A 24,491-nucleotide genomic window follows, 5' to 3' on the forward strand; every position below is an offset into this window, starting at 1 on the left:
TGATGTGGCCGCAGCGTGCGTTTTGATGCTTTGAAGACCCTTCGCGCTCACTCACCTGCATTGTGAAAAAGGCGGCCATTTAAAGATAGGATGAATATGAGACAATGCTATGATGTGCCCCGCCAGAAAACTGTTATGAATTATGAACCCACCTTCCCCCCTCTGAACAAAACTATGTATAGCAATGCCATTGAGATAAAAGAAAGTGGTAGACAAAAGAAAGTGAGAAACTGTTCTTTCTCTGCCTGTGTGAGTGTGTTTAAAGGGGCCTCAGCGGCACTGGCCTTGTGAATGCTATCTGGACGCTCTGAGAGGTCATTCCTGTTAGGAATGAGGTTACACAGCTGGTACAGGAGGTCATGACTAAAAATCTCATAATGCAGGAGTCTTAACATGGTAGGTTATTCTGCTGCCTCTTAAGATACCTAATTTTCACCAAATTCTAAGACATCAGTGCATGTATCTGTTGTGGAAAATACAATTCTAAAATAAACTGCATAGAGCTTAGTGGAAAAAAAAGATACTTCCAAAACCGCTTAAAAGTTTAGGTTCAGATTTAGTTGAAGAAAATTTATTTTATTTAGCAAGGAAGCATTAAAATGTATTACTGTATGTAACAAAAGTAACAGTAAATACATTTATAATGTCACGAAAGTCAAATATCAAATGTCAAATAAATGTTGATCTTTTAAACTTTCTATTTATCAAAGAATCCTGAAAAAAATCATATAGCATAGTTTCCACTAAAATATCAAGCAGCACAACTGTTTTCAAAATTGATAATAATGAGAAATGTTTCTTGAGCAGCATATTAGAATAATTTCTGAAGGATCGGGTGACACTGAAGACTGGGGTAATGATGCTGAAAATGTATGTGTGGGTGTGTCAAGTGCCCTTCAAAAGTCCTGCACTCATCTTTTCCCTCTGAATCTGTTCTTCTCACACTCTCCCAGCACCTCATGCATCTCGTCAATCTCTCATTCACCATCCCTCAATCTTGTGTGCATTGTCCCCTCAGTCGGCTGCTCCCTCGCTCTACCTCTACCACTGAACCTGTGAATTAATCATCTCCCTCCATCAGCCAATCTTTATTCAGCCGAAGTCTGCACCGTCAGCACGGCCGCCTGACACACAGCTCCACAGAGAGATGGATGGAGAGAGATGGAGAGACAAGTTGAGACAAGAAGACTGAGTGAAGGAAAAGAATATAATCTGCAATGGGACCAAAAGACAGACAGATGCAGATGAAGGTGTGGGACAGACACAGGGAGGCATTAAAGAAGAGAGACACAGATTTTAAGATATTAACTGTTTTAAAAGTGTTGCTAGAGTGAAGTTTTAAGAGACTTCTCTCTGGTGACATCTACCAGAATTCTCCAATCATTTAGTCCTCGTAAACCTCACCAATTTCTCATGTTCGACCTTAAGCTCACATTCAGAACTGCCTCTATCCAATCAAGCTGATGGATATAACCAAGTTTTTAAAAGTGCTATCCGAAAATTCCATTTATGCTGAAGTAAACAATGACTGCGATTACAATCTAACTAACTGTGGAAATATGTATTAATCTACATACTAACTGATGTAAACAAGTTAGATTAGCAGTCATTTGGCAACATCATTTAAAGTTGATCAACAAGACTTTATCTTTAGGTTTTATACATAGGAGCAAGGATGTACATTATCCACACATTCTCACAAAGCTAATCGAGATAAAATTGTTACAATCACCTATCATCTCTGCACTTCATTTCCCAGAATCCTTTCTGCTTCCCACCTGCACACGCTCCACCATCACCCACGCCTGCCATCGAGTACCCTCATCAGCCACACACCATAAAAGCCTGCACCACACTCTTCATGATGGTCTGGTCTATGACTAGGACTGTGATACTTACACCTCTATGACTCTCTCCACATCTCTATCTCCTTGGATTACCTCTCCAGTCTCCTTCGTGTTTGCCTTCTACACCCGTAAGAGACAGATACCCATCCTTAATCTTTTGAATACAGCTACATACGTGTGTGTGTGTGTGTGTGTGTGTGTTCCAAAACAGAAGACCAGACCGTAACAGACAGCACCAACGCTGATTCATCACAACCATGAGCATTCTACTCCACCCTATCCACATGCTGTATTCCCTCTCCCAAAATGGCCATCAAATGAAAATATATGCAGAGACATTCTTAGAACTGTCCTCCACAGTGTATCTTGATGATGAATTGCTAATGACACTTTTTAATGGAGGCTTAGATAAGCCATTGCACTCTAAGATGTCTTAGGATGCTAAATACTGCACATTGGAGCAATATATTCTCTATGCTCTCCTGCGAAGTTAAACCACCTCCAAAACAACACTTATCCTTCCTGTAATTCCCAAGTCTGTTCCTTAAAGTATTATCCCAGAGTCATTTCCAAGGAGTGACTGCTCGGAGTCCATTCCTGATATAATCTCCAAGTCTTTTCCAAGGAGTAATTTTCCCAAGTGTTATCCTGAGAATGTAATCCCCGAATCTGTTCCAGAGAATGAAGTCCCTGAGTCTTTTCCAGAGAGGGAAATCCCCAAGTCAGTTCCAGAGATTGAAATCCCTGAATCTATTCCAGTAAATGAGATTCTCAAGTTGATTCATTCCAGTAAGTGGAATCCCAGAGTCCGTTCCGGTGGGTGGAATCCCTGTTCATGTGAGTGAAAGTGAGAGCCTGTTCTTCCTGTCTGTTCAGGCGTGATAGAGATGGTGGTCCTTTCCCTATACGCTGCTGCTGATGTGTGTGTCAGGGCCACACACACATCACTCCTGCCCCAGAGCTCAGTCATGAGCCTGGAGGCCAGGAGGCAACGCATAACCCTGCAGCTCCTCCCAAAGAAATTTTGGTGAGGGGACCCCCGTCACAGCTGTGGAGACCATTCTTAGCCCCAGTGATTTAAGCTTCAGCATCCATAGTTCCCTCATCAAGGCCACTGAGACCGCTCCTTCCTGGCTTTCTGCACTCCCGGCACCTCCCTGGCTACCTGTATCGCCAGAGCGGACCTGGAGGCTGCCCATCCTGTCAGCACCGGCCTTTTTAGCGTGAGGTCAAGCCTTCTGGGGGAGGGAGGTGGAGTACTGTCACGATCAGCTGTCACCTTTGCACTTCATTTCCCAGAATCCTTTCAGCTTCCCACCAGCACACACTCCACCAGCACCCACGCCTGCCATCAATTACCCTCATCAGCCACACACCATAAAAACCTACACCACACTCTTCATGATGGTCTGGTCTATGACTAGGACTACCCGATGTACTGGATGATTACCTTACCTGTGATACTTACCTCTATGACTCTCTCTGCGTCTCCAGTTTCCCTCGTATTTGCCTACTTGACCCATAAGAGAAAGATACACATCCTTAATCCTTTGAATACTGCAACATACGTGTGTGTGTGTGTGTGTGTGTGTGTGTGTGTGTGTGTGTGTGTGTGTGTGTGCTTGTTGTGCAACTCACCAGGCCTTGGACTGTTCTTCGCCTTCTTTGTTGATTTTTGCTGATATACTCACCTTGTGCACTAAACTTCTTAATAAACTATTTGATTGTGTACAATTTTTTTTTAAATCTAAATTTTTACCTTGTAGATTTAGCAGTAAAAAAAGTATAAAAAAAACAATAAATTGCCTTTTCCCAAGATCAGTTTCAAAACAAACCACATGGACACACAAACCAGGATTACATGATTTTAAACAGCAAAAGTTATTTAACGTTTGTCCAAACACTTCACTTACAGATCTGTAGAAAGGATGTGAATAAATTGATGTAATTTCTTACAGTACTTTTATTTGGAACAATACAAAGGCACAAAACTTGCTCAATATTTAGGCTAATTTAAAGTCTAATTAAAAGCTGTGGTGGCAAATATTTTCTTCTGTATGCTGACATACATCAGAGTATAACGGATTATCAAAAAAGCTAAAATGTAGGCCAAAGGTCAAAATGTTGGTTCTTAGCATCAGCTGTTGTTTGGATTTTGAGGTCTGGGCATTACACTAAAAAAAAAAAGAAAGGCAGGTAAACGTGAGCCTGCAGGGGTGGGGTTTGAGCAGACTAAATGATTGGAGAAGTTCAGCATAAGTCTACAGAGAAAAGTCCCCAGATGACCGTGTTATGACATATTGATTAAAAATTACAAGATCTTTTTTTTTTTTTAAAGAAACATGCACAGATAAATCGTTTACAATAAGATCAATAACATGCATTTCAAATAATAAATTGGGTGAAATTTCCATTTGTAAAATTTGTCGTCTCATTTCGTAATAGTTACAGCAACTAAAAATTGCAGAATTTTAGATGTTCCCTTGCAATTAAAAGTCAAATTTGGCTCATCAAGCATTCCCCACCACTACTTGCTTTTATTGAAGAGTTGCAAACTACAAAATCCTATACAAGCAGCGGTATCAAAATGGCTGACTAGACACATCAGAACTTTTTACACATAGAAGCCGAATGAGTTGAAGCAATAAGACAGACAGTTATACTGCAAGCTAATCCACTAATAAAGTACATTCAGTGGGCATGTCAGTCAGTCAGTGAGTGTATGTGTGTGAGAATCACTAGTGTGGTAATTAGCAGTAATAGATGGCATAGCACTCTTCAGAGCGACCAGAGAAGCCCAGCAAGTGAAATGTAAATATGTATTGATTTCCTCATCTGGCTGTAAGGTCCCAGGCTGTTTGCTTTTCTAATTCTATCTCTTGCAATCTGGAGCTGCAGCCTGAATAATTTATTAACTAGAAACAGCAGCGTTTTTCCTTCTCTTTATGCAGCTATGAAAGATAGTCATGTAGTTACAAGCGCTAACACTCGTCCCCTCACTTTAATCGCTCATTTACCCCTTATATACCCCTAGTGCTCAGAAATCAGTCCATTAGGACAGGATTAGCAAAATACCATTTATGTGCGTGTGTGTTTAAGCAGTATAAATGTATGACTGAAAAGTCCAGTAGGCTATTATATTTATAGGAATTACTATGCAACACGTTTCCCTTAATGCCTGTATCAGCCTTCTTATTATAATCACTCAAACATGTTAATTTATGTATTGGGAGGTTATTCAAAGCAAATATTTCCCCTTTGGCCTCAACGGCTAGTACAGCAAGTACATGAAAAACAGCTTGTCATTGTCCGACTGTGGTGGGAAACTAAATATATAAAACAACATATATTGTAAATACACATTTAAATGTTATTTAAAGGATGGATTAAATTCAAGAAGTGACATTTGTAAATGAGTAAAGACTTTTGTATTTCAAATCAATGTTTTCTTTAAGTTTCTTTTTAAAATATTCGGAAAAAATTTCAGTTCCCCCCAAAAATAAGCAGCCCAACAGTCTTTAACTTTAAAAGAGCCGTATGTAATAAATGTTTTTCAATTAATCATAAAATGGCCCTGATATGTCACTAGACATTAAGAAATCATGTTCATTTCAAATACTTAAATCACTGACAACAGTAGTCCAGCCAGGATATTGTCATTTAAAAAGTGAAGTTGCAGCCCGCAACTGATGTTGATGTTGTCATGGTGTGTTTTGGTCTGATGCGCCACCCTCCACCTATCTACCAATCACGAAGTCAGTAGTGTTGCGGCATCCGGGTTGCCAGCTCTGCTCTAGTTACCACAGCTGCAGCTACAAACGTGTCGGAATCGGATAAAAAAAATGTCTAACGTTGAGAAACCAAAAAAAAAAACTTGTAATGAATCCGAAATACTCAGGGACAAAGTCCGAAATAAAACAAGGATCTGTATAGGAGATGCCTTTGAAAGATGGAGACAGCTGAAAACGGAGAAGAATTTGAAGACAGACGCCAACGCTGCTAATTTTCTCCTGGACAGGTCTCCTGTTTGGCTAACTTGTACTTGATGTAAATGGACATTTCAAATATTCATGACAGTCGAACAAAGTTATGCATGTTTGTGCAAAGTAACGTTACGTTAGCTCATATGGAGGAGGTGGGTCATCGACTTGAAAAGGTAAGGAATTGTTTGGGTAATAAAAACGGCGAGTCGTCATTGCTAACATTAGGAATGCATTATCAGAGCCCGTTTCTCTGTCATTATGCTGAGACGCTGAGGAAAACAACATTAGCACGCCCATTATGGCAATGTGAAACGTAATTGAGACAGTAGCCTAACGTTACCGTGTCTTTGATATCGTTACACACAGTGACAGAGGCTTGTGCTTGTGCTTGTATTTACGTTAATGACAGATACCTACCGTTACAAGTTAGACTAACAGCTACTGTTCTATCAATGTACTGTCACATACGAGCTTAAATTTTTACGATTATATTTGGCTAATCGCCATTAGTAAATTTTTGCGATATATAATTATTTTGCAAAACATCGCTCATTTGAAGCATAAACATAATTAACAGAAAAAAAAACGTACTGTGTAGGACTCGTTACTTGCCATTGGAAGCTTCTTGTAGCAGCCTATCTGGCAACCTCAAGTCAGGGAGGAGGGGGAGGGGATACACAAGTGATTGCAGTACCAGTTTTGGCCACAATCTTACATACGCTCCTTTAACTTGTCTTTGATAATAATAAGAAATGTTTCTTGAGCAGCAAATCAGCATATTATAATGATTTTTGAAGGATCATGACTAAAGACTGGAGTAATGATGCTGAAAAATCAGCTTTGACATCACAGTGAAAATTTTTATTTTAAAATATATGAAAATATAAAACATTTATATGTTTTGTGTGTGTGTCAGTGGCAACAGCATTAGCAGTAGCAACATGTGACACAAGCACCAACAAGAAAATTCAAGCCACCACATTTTTTTCCCCTGACTCTGCACCCAAAATAAATTTCTCCCAAGTCAGCATCACACACACACACACACACACACATACGCACACATTACACCCAGCCACAGAACTGAATAATTCACTACTAGAGCACAACATACAGAACCAGAGAGAAAGAGCAAAAACATGAGCGGGTAGTGAAGTGCAATTTTAGCCTGAGACGCAAGCAATGCCAATAAAACAACTGACTAATACACACCTGCTACATTGTACAATGACATACTGTACAAATCAACACATAGCGAAATGTCATTTTGAAAAATTCATTAAAGGTAAAGTCAATGTCATTCCAGATCTGTATGACTGACTTTCTTCTGTGGAAAAAATAATTTTTAAGATTTTTACTGGTTGCTCTTTTTCCATGCAATTACAGTGAATTGACTAGAACTTAAGGCTCAAAAAGGACACAAAAGCACAATAAAAGTATTATAAAAAATGGTTTAAAATGTCTGTTCCTTACACAAAGGCATCATATGATTTCAGACGGCTTCAGAAATCGTATGGACCACTTTCATGATATATATTTCATGCTTTTCCATCCTTTTCACTGAAACGCTTCAGTCCTTACATAGCATGAGGGTAGGTAAGTAAATGCAGACAGGTAAAGAGTTCTGGATTACAGCCTTATGTACGTGGAGGAGTCAAAGCGTTTTAACTACTGGGTTTTGTAGCCTCGTCTGCCAGTCTGCGGCAGCAGCTGAGCAGTGTGAGGCTGCAACACTACGGGTGACTACACTCATTTAGACCCAGACATTAGGAGGTATGAAACCACCAGATTAGACCTGGAAGGCAAACACAAACATGCACATATACAGACATTGCTTAGCTGAAACAACAAGACTGGTGCTCTTATAATTTGAAAACAAAAGGTCTCATGCCAAAATGTGACTTGAATGCCATTTCAAATTTCACGTGTAGACATTAATTTGCAGAAATGTTGTTGCACACCTTCTCAGACATTTCCACCTTCGTGTGAAGCACAGTAGAAATCAAAATGTGAGCCGTTTAAAACAACAGTGGTAACACAAAGTTTTTTTTAAACAAGTCTCTCTGCTCAACAAGGCTGCATTTGTTAAAAAATATAGTACAAACAGCAATATTGTGAAATATCACTACAATTTAAAGTAACCGTTTTAGATTTTCATATATTTTGTCAAGCTGAATTTTCATCATCATTACACCAGTCTTCAGTGTCACATGATCCTTCAGAAATTAATTCTAATGTGATGATTTTCTGTTCAAGAGACATTTCTGAATAGTAGTGGTGTGACGAGACACGAGATTGGATTCACGAGAATGGGTTCACGAGAATGGGTTCACGAGAATGAGACAAGACAAGATTTTTGCACAATTTTTCAGAAATCCTCAATGACAAAAGTCATGACTGAAAATGTTTTAACTAATAATCTTCTAATGCATGTCATTTCAGGTCTACTTTATGAGTATGAATTATCAAATGCATTGAAAGAAAACAAGCATTTCTCCTGTGTGATTTCACATGAGTCTCCTTCAGACCTTACTGTACATTTATTAGCTTCCAGAACTTCTGATTGAGGCTGTGTGTGACCTCCTGACTGCACTCCTTCACACAAATTGAACATAGAAATAAAAACAGTATACATAACAGTTTTCTTTTAGTCTTATTAAGTGCAAACAATAAGTGCAAGTGCAACCATAATAAAAGTACTGTAGCGCACAGACTCTTTATAATTGTGAAATTGCGTTTTATTTTGCACCGGCAGTTATAGGGTTAATGCGGTGAGTTCGATTGTCAAATATGTGCAAGTGGAAGGGTTTTGTTGTTTAAACACCTTTATAACGATCGGATTAGTTGAGCTATATGCGCAATGGGCGCATATAGCTGAATAGAATAGAACGTTCAAAAGAACAGCATTTATTTTATAACAGAAATATTTTATAACACTATATTTACTGTCACTTTTAATCAATTTAATGCATCTTTGCTGAATGTATTAATTTCTTAAAAAAATAAATAAAAAAGACTGATCTCAAACTTTTAATATAGCTACTTTTAAAACATACATTTTATTTTGGCATCACAAGGATTAAAACACCCTAGTCTAGCAATCTGTAGAATAGATTTAATCAATTCCTAAACATTAGAGTTAGTTCACAAAAAAAAGAAAATTCTGTCCAATTATTCACCTTCATGCACGTTGTTCCAAACACATAAATCTTGTGTACTAAAAGTAATTCAAGTAATACTTATAACAAAATTCTTATGGGTTTGAAACGACATGAAGGTGAGTAAATGATGACAGAGTTTTCATTTTTGGGTGAACAAAAAAATAAACTTTAAAAAAAAAAGTGTTCATATTGAACATTCACTAGCAGTTCACTGTGCATCGAAGTGTCAGAATCTATGTATTATTACTATTACTTTTAACCAAATGGTCCCATGGATGTATGAGATTAATTCCCTTCAAACATATTATAAATTACTGAATCCTTACCCAATCCAATATTTCTATATTTTACAATCATGCCTATAAACACAGAGAGAGAGGGAGTGACTGGCAGAGACAGAGACAGTGGTGGTTGTGTGAATGAATGTAGGATGACATATTTAACTCCCTGCTGCCCAAATGGAAGAGAGGATCTAAAATGAAGGGACAATCTTATCCCATATCTCATCCAGTGTTAAGACACACAGGGACATGTTGTGATGCTATGAACCAGGGGAGAAGAAGAGCTGAAGCGTCCAATGAAGCCTGTGTTAATTATCTAATTATGTGATGTGTATTATTTATAAAATTACTGTAAATTAAAGGGTTTGTCACAATTTTAAGTGAAAACCATAAGCTTTACTTTAGCCTTGTGGTATGTTTGCATTTAGGTGTGTGCAACTATGCCTGCATCCTAAATAATTTAAAGTCAGGCAGGCAGGCAGTCTCTCTCCCTGTCACTCTGTTATTCCATTTTTAAAGCCTTTCTCCTTTTTTTCTTCAGTTCTCTGAATATCTCTTTCATATTAGATCACACATGTATGTCCAGATAAGACAACATAAAACTGCAAATAACAATTACTGTAACCAAAATTGTTTGTGTTTCACAACTGTAGAATGTTGGTAACTAAGCCATTGTATTGTATTGTACACATTTGTACAAATACACAAATATAATAAAAACAGAGACACGAGTTATTAGAAAGAGTTAGAATTAATAAACATAAACTGCCAGGAAATATAAATACTATAATCCAGCAATAGCACATAATACATAACTACTTTAAATAAGTTGCTTATAATTCTCCAGATTCTGCCGAAAAGACATAAGAAAAGATGTGAGCAAATGTGACATGCTTGCACTAAAAACTGTATATTCAGTGGTCTAAGCGGCCCGTTCTTTTTTCCACCACAGTTTTACTTTAAAGACACTATGTAGCCCTCTTACAAAACTAGTCCCCATTTCTCCTCAGTGATGCCTGTCTGTGGCCCATCTGTATATGCATACAACAGAGGACTGACTCCAAGGAGGCAGAAAAGCAGGAGGGAAGTAGAACATGCCATTGAGAACTTCTCTTTCAGCCCACCGCTGACGAGAACCTCAGAAAAGGATAGAGCAAGAGACATGCTTGTGATAAAGAAAAAAGAGGTTTGATATGTTAGAAAATATATATGTGTGTGTGTGTGTGTGTGTGTGTGTGTGTGTGTGTGTGTGTGTGTGTGTGTGTGTGTGTGTGTGTGTGTGTGTGTGTGTGTGTGTGTGTGTGTGTGTGTGTGTGTGTGTGTGTGTGTGGTCCTGGTAAACCCAAGTTATTGGGACAAAATGTCCCCACAAAAATGGAGATATCTGGAGTCCTTGTCGTTGTGGGGTCTTTTTTTTATCCCCATGATGAAAACAGCATATAAATCATCCTAAAGCGATGTTTTTTGAAAATGTGAAAATGCAAAATCCTTTTCTGTGATGGGTTAGGGGTCGGGTTAGTGGAAAGAATCTACAGTTTGTACAGTATAAGAATCTATGGAAAGTCCTGATAAATCATGAAAACGCGTGCGTTTTACCAGATGCAAAGTAGTGTGTGTGCACATAACCTCAGCAGGTGCTTGATCAAAAATAATCTGTATCAAAAAATGTACAAAAAGAGAAGAAAACAGCCAAATTGTACCATGATTCTATGAAACAAACGTGGTAGATCTGGATTTGTCAGCACTTTCTAACACACAAGGTATGCCAGTCAAGCAAACAGTAGTTCACTTGAATAAATGAGGGAGAACGAGGAACTGAGGAAGAGAAAGAAAGGGGGAATAAATAATTGAAATTCTGCAGACTGAATGTAGATCACTGCTTCTACACATGGAAGAAAACTGCAAGGCCTCACGACTCACGACAACTTCTTTCTATCAGTCTGTCTCCCTCTGGTGTCCACACAACCACTCTTTCTGCCTTATACAAAAATCATCTATTTATAGTTTCTTTTATATAATTAATTTCTCATTGTTTCTTCGTTATCATTTCTTGGTGGTAAATTACATCTAACGGTTTAATTGAGTTCAGAACATTCAGACAACTTATTTGTGATTGAAAACATTCATGAACTTCTATTAATAAAATGAAACCACAGGTACAAAAATGTTTCATAACACAACCAACTAAGCACATATTAAAGGTATCTTCGGATAGATAAGCATATCTGCACTCCAGATAGGCTGTAGTTTCATATTTGTCAATGAAACTAAAATTAGAAAATACAGCTATAAGGTTACATTCCATTTACAGCGCAGAGAGGCGGCCCATAAACGGAAAGAGGCTGAGACAATGTCTTTCTGTTCCATTATCTCTACCGAGAGGGGTGAAAGAAAGGATGCAATGCTTGGTAACCATAAATTGATCTTCTCATCTAATCTACATTCACATGCGGCACACTCTTCAACTTGTAATTCTAAAATACGTACAATTTTTATCAGCAACTTCTGTAAGATACAAATCACGGCCGATTGTAACTATTAAAAAGGTTGATATACTGTGGGCATCTGAAAAACACTTCTGAAAAAGCAGAGAAGTTAAGGACTTTGGATCACAAGGCCTCATTAGATGTTTCCGTGAGTTAAATTAGAAGAATGAGGCTTATAGAAAGAGTGGCTTTCAGGTCGAGAGCAATGTTAAAGGTCACTGAAAGCTCTGGAAGTTTAAAATACAGTGTCAAAAGAGAAATGTGTGTGGGTGCAGTTCTGTACAGTGCACATATAATGATTTTAAATCCTAAGAGGCCTATTAGAAAAGGCAGGGAGTGAACAACTTCTGCGTTTTCCGGTAACTAAAGATTTATATAAACAAAACTCTAGTGTTTATTTGGGTTGTTCTGCCATTATACTGGGGCATCCAATCTAATGTAACAATGAAGTGGAACCTCTTCGATGGAACTATCAGAGGTGAAACATGGCCTTCTCAGGACATACCAAGTGAAAAATGCATATATGATTCAATGCATCTGCTCACTGCATCTTACATGCCCTGCTTTTGAACAAGCCGGCCATATCCCTTCCAAAAGGGTGTCATGAGGACATGATGACAATAGACTTAGGTACAGGGCATAGTTTTTCATTTTCAACAATAAATAGCCTACACAGTATAAAACTATAAAACTGGTCTACTAATAAACCTATATCTTTTTACAATATGAATGGGGCTGTCACTAAAGAAACCAAGCGCATGTTTCAGGAAAACTTACATAGTGCAGGTTTTATGTAACAGTGTCCTAGTATACGAAAACAAGTATGTCCTAATTTGCATTGTTAATAAAACACTAGGTGAAAAACATATAATTTGATAGACACTTTACTTGTCTCTTAGAGCCATGGGAGAAAAGTTGCATAATTGTAAATGTGGTTGATGTCATGACACATGTATAGACTACTTAATCATAATCATACTTTGTACTGCATTTAATGAAGAACTTTTTTTGTTGATATACTCAAACAGTAGCCTATGGGATTTTGGGAGTAGTCATGTCACTCTGCTTCACTCACATACCTAATTCCAGACCAGCTTTCAGTCTTCTGTGCTGCTTGGATGACACAAAGCTTTATTTTTATTATTTATTTTTTTGGAACTATTTGTGTTGGCATAAACTAATAATGAGATAACTAGCATATTTTTGTCTGAAACACTAGTTCCTCAGTATAAAGTAGCCTATGCTTCATGTTTCCTAGCTGTTGTATAAAAACAATGTCACGCTCACAGTCATGCTGTATTGAACATCAACACAGCTTTGATTACCTGCGGCCTTGTATAACTGCTTGAGTGATATCGCTTAAACAACTCCTATTTCTCTGCAGACCAAAGCTTTGCTTTTTGTCTTTGAAAATTAGGCTATGAAAAATGCAAGTAAATATCCCGTATTCTCCTGGAGCTCTTAGAATATGGGAAATGGTGGCTTTCCCCCTCCCCTCACCTCTCCCTTTTCACCATCGCTTTCTCTCGAACGAGACCGAGCTGAGAGACTGCACATGCTGACATCAGCAAGCCTCCGCGAGCCATAGCGCCGCCCGCTATCGTCACACAGCAAAGCTCACCTCACACCCGTGCGTAACTCAGCGAGCACACACCAGATTCAAACCATCTCATACACCGAAATAGCTTGACAAATAAATAGCTGAAAACACTCAAATAAAAAGTCCCAATAAAACCATGACCTCCCGCGCATTTTTTCTTCTTCAACACAGCCATCATTAAACCTGCAGTAATGTGATTCATCGTTATCGTGTTTTGGCATGTTCAAGTGACCTTACATATGCCATACTCAAGTGCACTATACCTGCAACTGGAGGCCCCAAGGTACTCACTTTCTGGGTTTAAAAGGATATGGCCATTCGGTGATCTTTTTGGCGTATTTTCTCACAAAGTTGTCCTCGCTGAAGATGAACAGAGATCGGTTGAGAGTGAAGCAGTTTTGCCGCACCGGTATAGGGTTGTACAGGGCCATAGTTCTGGCTCGCTGGGCCATTGACTGCTTGTACATTCTCTGACCCGGCGGGCCACCCTGCCTGCTGCCGCCGCGGCCGGGTCCCCCTTGAGCGTGTCCCGGTCCTCCGCCATACCTTGACGGCACCTCATCTCCGAACCGAGCCATTCTATAGACTCCAAATGCCAGTCTTCACGAAGCAGGAAAAAAGGGGTCGAATATTCAACGCGACAACACCACATTACATCCCATCTGCTTCAAAACTTAATACGTGTATAACTGGAGTACACATTTGTCTTCCTGGCGTGTATATTTGACGCGGTAGATAATGCCAGCATCTGATGTTTAAATTTTAGGCAAAAAATAAAAATAAAAAGAACAAAAAACAATCCAACAAAATGAAGCAAATTAGCGTGCCTTATATTTCGCAGTTCAGGTTCGTTTCCCACTTCAGCACACAAAATGGTCCATCATCACCTCATTGTATGTCCTAAATCAACAGATTTCCACGGCCATGTCATTCTTGAGTACATTTCTCGTTTTCTGTGGCTCCATCCTCATTTTCCAGAGCGGACTCTCTCCCGTGCTTTTCCTTGAAAATTCAGGTTGTAATTATCATGGCTACAATCATTTAGGCTATACGATCTAGATGTGATAACCAAGTGAACAGAAATGAAACCATTTAAAACAATCGTTTTAGTTTAGTTTTAACTGTTCATTCTGATTATCACAGTATGAATATCTATTTAAAACAGAGGGAAATAGGATTAAAAAAAGATTATTTATTTATTTCGCAACATCCGCAATATTTGGCACAGTAGCTATAATCTGCCTTCGGTCACCTCGCGCTCACGTTTACTCGCATGGATTTGCATCTCTGCTACAGATAGATACACGAGATCCGATATTAATTATGTTTTCCTTTTCTTTACGACACATTGTTCGGATGCAAAAATAGATCATCACAAGTATCGATTGATTTTTTCCCCCCCTGTGCTCACTAGTAAGGTGTCATCCTTTTCGCCAGAGCCATTACTGGCATTTTAAGTGCAAAAGAACCAATCCAACCATCGTAAAATCCATTGAAGGGGCACATTGACAGAAAGTAGAAGCATCAATCGCGAGGGGACAACGGCGACATCTTCGGGTCCCCATAGCCGCTCTTGTTTCTCTGCACTGGGCTCTGGGCCGCGTAGGATCTGCTCATCTTCCCCGAGGGCAATCCGTTCGTGAGAAGACTGGGATCGCTCTATTCCTTATTTCTGCGAATGTTGAGCTGTCTGTTAGCCTCGTTACTCTCCGTCAAGCGCCCCTGAGGACAAAAAAGAGGGGGAGGAGGCAGCTGAGAACGAATGTGGTGTGGGGGCTCGCAGGATATCAGCTTGTGAAATACAAGCCGAACGAAACAGTTAGCGCCGATCAGCTGACAAGCTAAAGCTATAATGTGCCACTGATCAATTTAGCGCTCTGGCCAGTTCTTCTTGCAGCGCATGACGCACGCACGCGCACGCACCCCACTGACTAATTTATCCTCCCAACTCCAGTCTGTACCTGTACCTTCAGCCACTACTGAATGTGTTCTCAGCCTCGGCTCACCTGCCTTTACCACATGAAAAGAGTGGTTGTGCAGCTTTGATAACGGAACGGAACAAAACTGACAGCGCGTTGTCAGGCTATGCACTGTTTGTGCAAGTGGTCGGGATGTGAGCGACGGGAGACAGCTGCGCATTCAAACGTGCGTCTCTCGGGAACGAATGCGCTTTGCGAGGACACGCAGGGCGAGGACCGACAGGCTAATCTTGGACGCAGACATTTCGGAATTAATAGAAGGAGATTTCCCATCAGTATAGCTGACAACTCTCCCTCCTCAACTCGCCCCCACCCATCATTTTTTACAGTAATAAAAAATGTGTTTTATTTAAATAGATATAATATTGCCATTAAAATGGCAGCTGTGAATTTTACATCAGTAGGCTACTTTAAACAAAATTAGCTCAACATAATACAGTAAAGATGTTACAAGCATAGGCTACGGGATGACATACTATATTTGACAGCTTCAGAGTGTAGCCTATGTGTCACTAATTGTATAATGTTATTATACCATCTTATTTGATATATACAATATTTTTACTGTAAATACTAAAAACATGCAGTATATTGGAAGTAGTACATGCATATAACTATTTACTTGCAAAAAGGCTAGACTAAATGTATAGTACAGTAAATTTATGCATATACAGCCTATATAGTCTTAATAAATTAAATCTTTAAAAAACATTTACCATATATAGGGCCAATGGCAAGGAAACTAACAGTTTTGTTTTTACTTAAACATTTTATTCGTGTTACGTTAAATTGTTAACAGTAGACTTTGTAAACAAATAATTTTTCGTCAAATTACGATGATACATTATGCACGCGTTTTAAAAAGCGGGGTTGAGAGTGAGGGAGTATAACTCAAGTGCAATACGGTTTAGGGCGCGGTTGTTTTGCGAGTGACAAAAATCAATAGACCCGCGCGACTTTAACAGTGCCCATGCACCTATTAGATATCACACGAAGAGCTAAGCAGAGTAGCTCACTGTATTTACATCACTGGTCCTCCTAAATGCCCCATCCCATCCCAATGTTGGGCACACTTGTCAACCTTAAAGCGTTAAAACGCTCCAGAAATAAAGCAAGAAATACCACAATATCACACAGCCTGCTACTGCTGCGAGAAACAAAAATGAACTTCATGGGAGAGACTCTCCTCTGGTCAGGATCTCTGCTCATCCCATGATCTTGTGCAGTAGCCTTTTCGTTGTCTGAGTTTAGCGTCAGTCCAGAATCAGAAGAGCCCGGGGGGTCAAGAGCTCCAGCAGGCACCAGCCTCCAGTCAACAGCGCCTGACATACCATTTTCTCATGTATCTCTGAACAGTCAGACTAAGCGGCAGTAAAGTGACTGTACAGGGCTTACACAGTGTGTGCGTGATATTAATCTAACTTTTGTTGTTATTGAAAAACTATTTGAAAACAACTGAAACGTAAATAAGGTGTATTTTTTCTGCTGTTTTATTGAAAGAAATTGTGAAATTTGCAGTCTCTGCTGTTTTCAGACCGCAGGGGTGTGATGAAATACCAAACAAAGTGTTTATCTTTCACTAAACTCACAGAGCACCGATGTAATGACAGAAGCGCCTCGCAGTCGACCGCCAAGGTAGCTGTCCATGGTGCTGAAACATTGCACACAGCCAGGGCTCAAACCGATCATTTCAAAATATGGATCACTAAATTGAATATAAATAAAATAAATTATGATAAGACAAAATTATTATAAAACAAAATATAAACATTAATATTGGTCATGTAATAAACGTAGGCCTATATTAAAAATGAATAAAACAAAAGGATTTTCAACAAATTCCTACTCAAATTTAAATTTCTAGTAATTAACACTACCAGCCAAGTGTTGGCTTGGCAACAATTGATGCAGATCAATGTGTGGACAGATTATAATTTATACCTTTATTTTGTGCAACATGATAATTTAATGATTTGTAAAATCACCCTTAAACTATTCCAAATGAACAACCTTGAGAATTGGTGAGTCAGAGCTCCAAACTCTGGCCTAAATTCATTAATCAATCTGGACAGAGAAAAATAAAACATGCAAATGAAATGCTATATAAAGACATTGCTACATCTCTATAAAGGAATCAATCACAAAACAACAAACCAGGACTAATTATCTTTCTAAATCAAAGCTGCCAATTTAGTGACTGTAAACAGTCTAGCAGCTTCTAACTCTGATCAAGTCAAATCCTGCTCATCCGTCTTAGAACTGACAGCTGCCTTTACAGGAATTTTGCACATCGCTAAAACATTTAAAACAACTGTATGTTTTAGTGGGCCCTTTTTTGCCATTTAGAGGATAAAGATAATAGAAGTAAAAGGAGTGTATATGTACATCTAATTAATTTAATCTTGCATTAACACTAATCTTCCTAATGAACTCTCTCAGACAGGGTTTAGATTAAGCCAGGACTAGGTCTTAGTTCAATTAGGAGATCAAAGTAACTTTTATAAACATGCCTTAGGAAAAAACATTACTGGTGTGCATCTTGAGACAAAACAATGGCACTGACATATTTGAATATTACGTCAATCCAAGTTCCTCTCGGTTAAAACAGCTCAAACGTGCATTTTAGTCTGGGAATAACTTAAGCCTTGTCGTCTGTGAAACCAGGGGATAATGTATTGATTATAAATGGGGTTGATTGTATGGCGGTGATGTATGCTGTGATGTGTCCTGTAGTCCTGTTGTGTCAGCCTTGTCACACAGTTAGGGTTCACAAGGCGACTGTTTCTGAATGTCAGAGCCTCTCTCCTGCTGCCACACAGATACACCCCTCCCTTAGTGCATTATTAAAGCATGCAACACTAATCTAACACAGCAGCACACACAAAGCACACAGTCAACCAAAGAGAGACAGAAAGAGAGAGGAGAAGTCAATAAGATATCTCACTACACTGCTCGACAAAGACAAAATACGTATATATTTTAGCTAACTCTAATTAGATTAATGCAACTTTAATGCAACTAAATTGCAACTAAATCTTGCATTTAGTTAATGCAAGATTAGATTAGTGATTAGTTGAGTTATGAATGAATTTGGATCTCTTGGACTATGATTCGTTCTTTGACAGATTACTTTGGTCAACTATGCTCAGATTCAGAGAAAATGTGTTGTAAAAATTGTCATTAAATCAATCACAATTCAGGTGTTCAGTGCACCCATAAAACTGTCACATGTAAATCTCACAACAAAGTGTAAATGTGTGACTGCATATACTGGTGACAAAGAGATGTTGAAAATGAGCACACACAAACACAGGGCCGATCAAGAATTCTGAAGTAATGCTGCTGTGTGTTTGCAGCAGAAGCTAAACTCAGTGACTCATAAAGTTGAATAATTCATAAACCGCATGTATACCAGGTTCTCTGCTCCTTAACCTTTATCTTCCAGATATATATCCTGCTGGTCAGTGGAACAAGCCACACCATAATATATCAGCCTTCTGTACGTTACGGTGTCAGATGCAATAAACATGTAGTCCTACACGAGAAAATTAGAATGTTGCAGACATGATTGCTAAGTAAGTTTATAAACAGACAAGACCACCAGAGAAGCTCATAAACACAATTTTATACTACCAAAATGAAAACACAAATAGATACTTTTTGCTACCGGTAAGAGACAAAGATGAATATGTTGCCATAGCTGTGATACTGAGACTGTGTGAGTTTAAAGTGGGCCATCGTGCTTTAAGCAGCGTGTTTTATTTGGGGAAGCGTCTGATGCAGGTATAATACATTTTTAAACAGCGTAGAATTATTAAAAGCCCCAAAGCCCCTGACAAAAATTCCATCCATCTCTCTTTTCTTTGTGTTTACCCCCTTCTGCTAACACATAGACAGTCCCATTAACAGCACAGGAGATAAGCAAATAGACACGCTTCTGGATTAACATGTTATCATGACATTTGACAATCTGTAAGGAACTATTGTGCAGTTAAAATAAATAGTAAAACCACCAAAAAAGTGTATCTTCCAGTGTTAAGTAGGCCAGCATCTTCACTAAAGGACAGAACTGAAGTCATCACAATATATGTTTTCACTCAACTGTCACACCTTTCCTCTCACTCGATTCCCAAGCTCAGTGTCTCTTTTCCACTCAAAGCCAATAATGTCTGATACATCATGATTCCCATCCATTTAAAGAGTTAGATCACCTAGAAATGAATATCAATAATATATTTTTCTCACCCTCATGTCACTTTAAAAAAAAATCTTCTTCTGTGGAACATAACGTGTGCCCGTTTTGAGAAATGTCTGTGTTTTTTGTCCACACAATGGACTATTTGGTTATCAACATTCTTCAAAAAAAAAAAAAATCTTATTTTGTGTTAGTATGCATTTGTTTGAGCAAGGCCTCTCTCTGAATCCTCTCTTGTACCTCTCCAGCAGGAAATCAAACTAAATTTACATTACAATAATTTGAGCAATATCATTTGACAGGCTCTCTGAATCTTGGAGGCTTAAATTGTTTCCTGTGTGTGACATCAGCTGCTGTCAGTCATGAAGCCCATTGAGAGAACAGGCTTGGAGGGCAGCCAGACAGACCTCTCAGGAAGTGAGATAAATATGTTGCAGTGTTTGTCTGCATGTGTGTGTACAGTATGTGAATGTTCTGAGTTGATTTCTTCTTGAGAATTGACCCTTCTCTAAGCCCCATGCACCTTAAAAATGTTACTGACCAATTCTACCTTAGAATTGTTGCCATCCACCATTTTCTCAGACAAGCTTCTGCTTTTTCCTAATGTAAATCTATGGACGATCTGTTTTGGAGGATCTACCAAAAATATGGTAAAACATTGTTTCCATCATAGAAACATTATGAACAGTTGTGTTCCCTAATGTATAACTTATAGTCACTTTCAAATGAGGTTTTTCCTCTTTTCAGTAGACTGAGAAGTGGTTGTCTCAATTATGATTTAGCAGCAAGGTGATTTAAAACAGCAGAGACTGCACATTTCACAATGTATTTTACAACAAATTTCCAGTTTCTATAGGATGTTCTGTAAAGCTAGAGCAATGATCACTAAAGGGGGTGGAGCTTAGCAAATGGGTCAATTATGTTTTCAGTGTGTTGACATGTAAAACTGCTTGTAAACGTAGAAAATGTCACAACTTAGCTAATTTGTAATGTAAACCAGTCCATACCTGCTACAGAAACACGCACTATTCTATGAGGTTATATGTTCGGAGTTATTCCTGGCTTTGCAATCTTCTAATCTTAGTGGATACAGCTTGAATTTACTGCACTTTCCAGAGAGCCATGTATCAGCACTCAACATCTTACTGCCTGTAAATCTCACTTACCTACAGACTGTTTAATGCCCTCTCACTGCCACAAACAGCACTGCCTGACCATTACAATTACAAATAATTACCATCATTACAGTCTTGCAGGCTAATTGATGAGAGAAACCAGTCAATGTGGTGTGTGTGTGTGTGTGTGTGTGTGTGTGTGTGTGTGTGTGTGTGTGTGTGTGTGTGTGTGTGTGTGTGTGTGTGTGTGTGTGTGTGTGTGTGTGTGTGTGTGTGTGAGGGAGAGAGAGATAATCAAAAATGCTAAACGTCTAAAAGAACAGTGACATACCAACCCGTTCTCATCAATCTGCGTATAAATAACACGACTTTACACTTTCAAAAAACGTTAGAAATTGGTTGGGATTGTATTGTGACACTTTTGGACAACAATATATTCCACAGAAATACTGAATAGCCAGCAGGGGGAGGCCAGAAAGATTTTAGGGTGAGATATTAGCAGAGATGGGAGAAAATATACAATACAGGTTTTTCTCTTAATCACGAAACTTTAGAATTAGGTACTTTTCCAAAAAGGAGCTTGTAACAATTCCATAATGTGGTGTCATTTTGGGAGAACTTTCTTGACCATATTAATTGGGAAAAAGTATGGACTGTGCCTTTGAAATACATAATAGCTAACAAGGTTAAAGAAATCACATTAAAATTATTAATTACCCGGCTAAAGCATATACTTGAAAATGTTTAGGTCACAAGCTGCTTATTTTGTGGTGTCCATAAAAAAAACTGCTCTTCACATCTTCTGGGACTGTCCTCACACAACTATTTTGGATGGAAGTTTATTAACTGCAATGTGCTTTTTTGGCTTCTCACTGTTCTTTAAGGATGTGCTGTTTGGATTCTTTAACATTGAAAAATGTAAAAAATAAAGAGTGCTTTATTATTAGTCTGTTATAGCTCCTTGCAAAATTTCATATTCACCACAGCAAATTAACTCGTCAAAGTCAACAGTACATCCAAACTTTTTCATTTTCTAAAGCTCGTTTAAGACTGTAACTTTGTTCAACCTCTTTAATGTATTTTGCTAATGTTTGTGTATTTACTTATAATTGATGCTTTGCTTACATTGCTATTTAATTATGTACGTTTTATATTTTGCTCCGTACTTATATTTTTGATACCTTGGCATCAATTTACAGATTTTTCCTCTGTATTTATTACAGCTAGCAACGGTCATATAGTGCCCCCTAGTGTTCAAAAGCGGCATTGCAATTAGAAATTAGATCTAGTATCATGTTGTCTTGACGAATGAAAACTGCATTGCGCAAATGAAACTCGTTTAGGCATGTAGCTGCAACCAGCTCCATTTGCAGAATAAATAACACGGTTCTAAAACTAACGAAATAATGTTTTGTAAAAAAAAAATAATAATAATTAGTTGTGTAACTTAACTTGTTTAAATTAGCATTTTTACTGGATTATAATAGCTGCTTGCATTTACAATTTCCCATAAAATCTTTTTTTTTTTTCCTTGAGCACAATATAATTCTATACGACTGCAAGAATGATGAGGATTGAGTGAAATACTTCAAGTCCCATAATTCTTAGCGAATTTAAAATGGCGACTTGTCATTGACAGTAGAGACACCGGTACGCTGAATATGCTGACATTGTCTGTTTTAAGGCGTCATCATATGTCCTCGACAGTATGTCACTGCTAGTTAGAGTAGTGAAACAAGTACAGAGGAAATATCTCCAATGCCCCGTATTGTATAGGGTTTCAACGGATAACTCAGCACTACGAAAAGGGCCCGAGTGCAAAGAGGAGTGTAAATGGTTGTGTGGATCGTCTGAGGAAATGCTGTCCGCAGTGCGTGGACAAGTTGAAGTTAGGCTGAACTTCATCAGCGAGGAAGAGGAGAATGCCATTTTTAGAGAAGTAGAACCAGGACTTAGAAAAAAGCGATATGAATTTGACCACTGGGACGATGTAAGTAACACGTATACGTGTTTCTAGCTATACTGTGTACATATATGATACTGCCATGATGTGCCATCCAACTTCATTTCATAACAAAAAATAGGCTACTCCTATTGTAACAGTTGTTTATGATTGCTACTCAACGTTAGTACCTACTGGTAGCAGGCAATGGGTAATGCTTCTTGAGTTTAGTTACGACTTACCTGTACTTTTCAAGTGAACTCAAAACCTGCTTCTTGAAAACGTTGAAATTATGTGTAGTAAAAGCCCTGAAAGCTGCCAATATATAATTTGAGGGCGAACCGCGCGTTGGCCAATAAGAAAGACCAATCAGTCGGCTCTCCTCCAATGCCGTGAGTTTTAGGCGGGGCTACTTCTGAAGAACGGAACAGAGGGAAGTGTTTGGGAAACCTGTTTGGAAACAATCGTTTCTGTCACTGGTAGTGCAAATGACTTCACCCACCCCCACCTAAAAAAAATAATAATAATAAAAATATATATATATATATTGTCAAAGAAAAACTAAGGAGGGACTTTATTTCTTTATTCGTGTATTAAGGGTATTTCATGTGGACTAGTTCAATTTGTTGAAAAAATTAAGTAATTCAAATAATTTCAATTAAAATCGTAAACAATTTGCATACATTAAACAACACAAATTAATTTACATGTCTGGAATGAAAATGTTCTTACACTTTAAAAAAAATATACCTATTTATTAAATGAAACTCTGTGTTGCTAATACCAAATAATGTTGTAAACATATTTCTAGTATTTTGTATTTGTAACATTTCTGCTGTTTGACTATTAACTACTTTCACCCCATCTTCCAATTCCTTGGTACTTTTCAAATGCTCTCACTCATCAGAGACATTATAAATTATGCATGTTTGAAAGAAAGTCAGGAACGTGGCCCTCCGGGATTTGGACACGCATCAGGCTGTTATTTTCATCACCTTAATCTCTTTCCCACTCAGGCTATCCACGGCTATAGAGAAACAGAACGGCTGCAGTGGGGAGTTATGTGTGAAAGCATCTTGAGGCGGGTGAGAGTAGTTGCATTTCCTGAAGGCAGTCCACTGCTTGGGCCAATTCATGTTCTGGACCTGGACAAAGAGGGCTATATCAAACCCCACATTGACAGTGTGAAGGTCTGCCTCGGAGTTATTTGTACAGTATCATTCCCCACCGTTGTTATTTGTACATTATTTCTGTTTTCCATGAACATTGCTTTCTCTTGTCAGTTCTGCGGAAGCACTATTGCAGGGCTGAGCCTGTTGTCTGATAGTATTATGCGTCTGGTCCCAGAAAATAATTCCACAGATTGGGTGGACTTGCTTCTGAGCCGGCGCTCACTTTATATATTAAGGTAGTTACCCAACATATTTAATTTTATTTCTTGTTATACACATAATTTGCAGCCACAGAACAACTAAATAGCATTTTGCTTACCACAAAATGTGAACATTTCAAAAATTGTACAACACTTTTTGTTTATATCAACAGGGATGATGCTCGTTTTAAATTCACCCATGAAATCCTGAAAGATGAAGATTCCTTTTTCTCAGGACACAAGATTCCACGTCATCGCCGCATCTCTGTGATCTGTCGAAACCTGCCTGTGTAAAGCAATTAAGACTTGACTGACCACAGCACCTGTCTTGGGAACACTGTGGCTCACTGGTCTAGAAGTCGACACATTGTTCACCTCTGGAGGATTGTGAAGGGGAGGGATATGATTTATGAAATTTATAATGTAAAATGAAAAAAGGAAAATCAATGGAACTGCTTCTTTTTATAATGTCTATGAATAAATATTTTCTGCTACCCACTATGGTCTCTTTCATCAAATAAAAAATGATA

General features: G+C 38.4%; 2 protein-coding genes across 8 annotated transcripts in view; one reads left to right on the forward strand and one right to left on the reverse strand.

The window, feature by feature from the left end:
* The window catches only part of cacna1aa (calcium channel, voltage-dependent, P/Q type, alpha 1A subunit, a), a 117,848-nt gene extending 102,353 nt beyond the window's left edge, over nt 1-15,495 (reverse strand). For 2 of the 6 annotated variants that reach the window (XM_077212926.1, XM_077212925.1), the window contains exon 1: nt 13,671-15,495. In XM_077212926.1, coding sequence (XP_077069041.1) covers nt 13,671-13,936 — 266 coding nt within the window. In that variant the 5' untranslated portion in view covers nt 13,937-15,495. The remainder of the gene's footprint in view (nt 1-13,670) is intronic. The other 4 variants (XM_077212930.1, XM_077212927.1, XM_077212928.1 and 1 more) reach the window with 4 other exon arrangements.
* Nucleotides 15,496-22,259: 6,764 nt separating this feature from the next.
* On the forward strand, nt 22,260-24,459 carry alkbh7 (alkB homolog 7). 2 transcript variants are annotated; one of them, XM_077212935.1, is made up of 4 exons: nt 22,260-22,637; nt 23,606-23,779; nt 23,873-23,997; nt 24,135-24,459. In XM_077212935.1, the coding sequence occupies exons 1-4, from the start codon at nt 22,356-22,358 to the stop codon at nt 24,253-24,255; spliced, it is 702 nt and encodes a 233-aa protein (XP_077069050.1). In that variant the 5' UTR covers nt 22,260-22,355; the 3' UTR covers nt 24,256-24,459. The 2 variants fall into 2 exon arrangements, with proteins under 2 accessions (XP_077069050.1, XP_077069049.1); XM_077212934.1 differs by having other exon boundaries at nt 23,606-23,997; nt 24,135-24,332.
* Nucleotides 24,460-24,491: the final 32 nt, after the last annotated feature.

This window comes from Siphateles boraxobius, unplaced genomic scaffold, assembly GCF_051911475.1.
Source record: "Siphateles boraxobius isolate OS27281-9 unplaced genomic scaffold, OSU_SipBor_1 66, whole genome shotgun sequence".
In the NCBI taxonomy this organism is placed as follows: Eukaryota; Metazoa; Chordata; class Actinopteri; order Cypriniformes; family Leuciscidae; genus Siphateles; species Siphateles boraxobius.

What these genes read in the sequence shown, in the direction of transcription:
- alkbh7 (XM_077212934.1), top strand. Translation starts at nt 22,356, where the DNA reads ATGTCACTGCTAGTTAGAGTAGTGAAACAAGTACAGAGGAAATATCTC. An exon ending in AATTTGACCACTGGGACGAT is followed by an intron (nt 22,638 to 23,605) that starts GTAAGTAACACG and finishes TTTCCCACTCAG; the next exon opens with GCTATCCACGGCTATAGAGA. An exon ending in CGCTCACTTTATATATTAAG is followed by an intron (nt 23,998 to 24,134) that starts GTAGTTACCCAA and finishes TTATATCAACAG; the next exon opens with GGATGATGCTCGTTTTAAAT.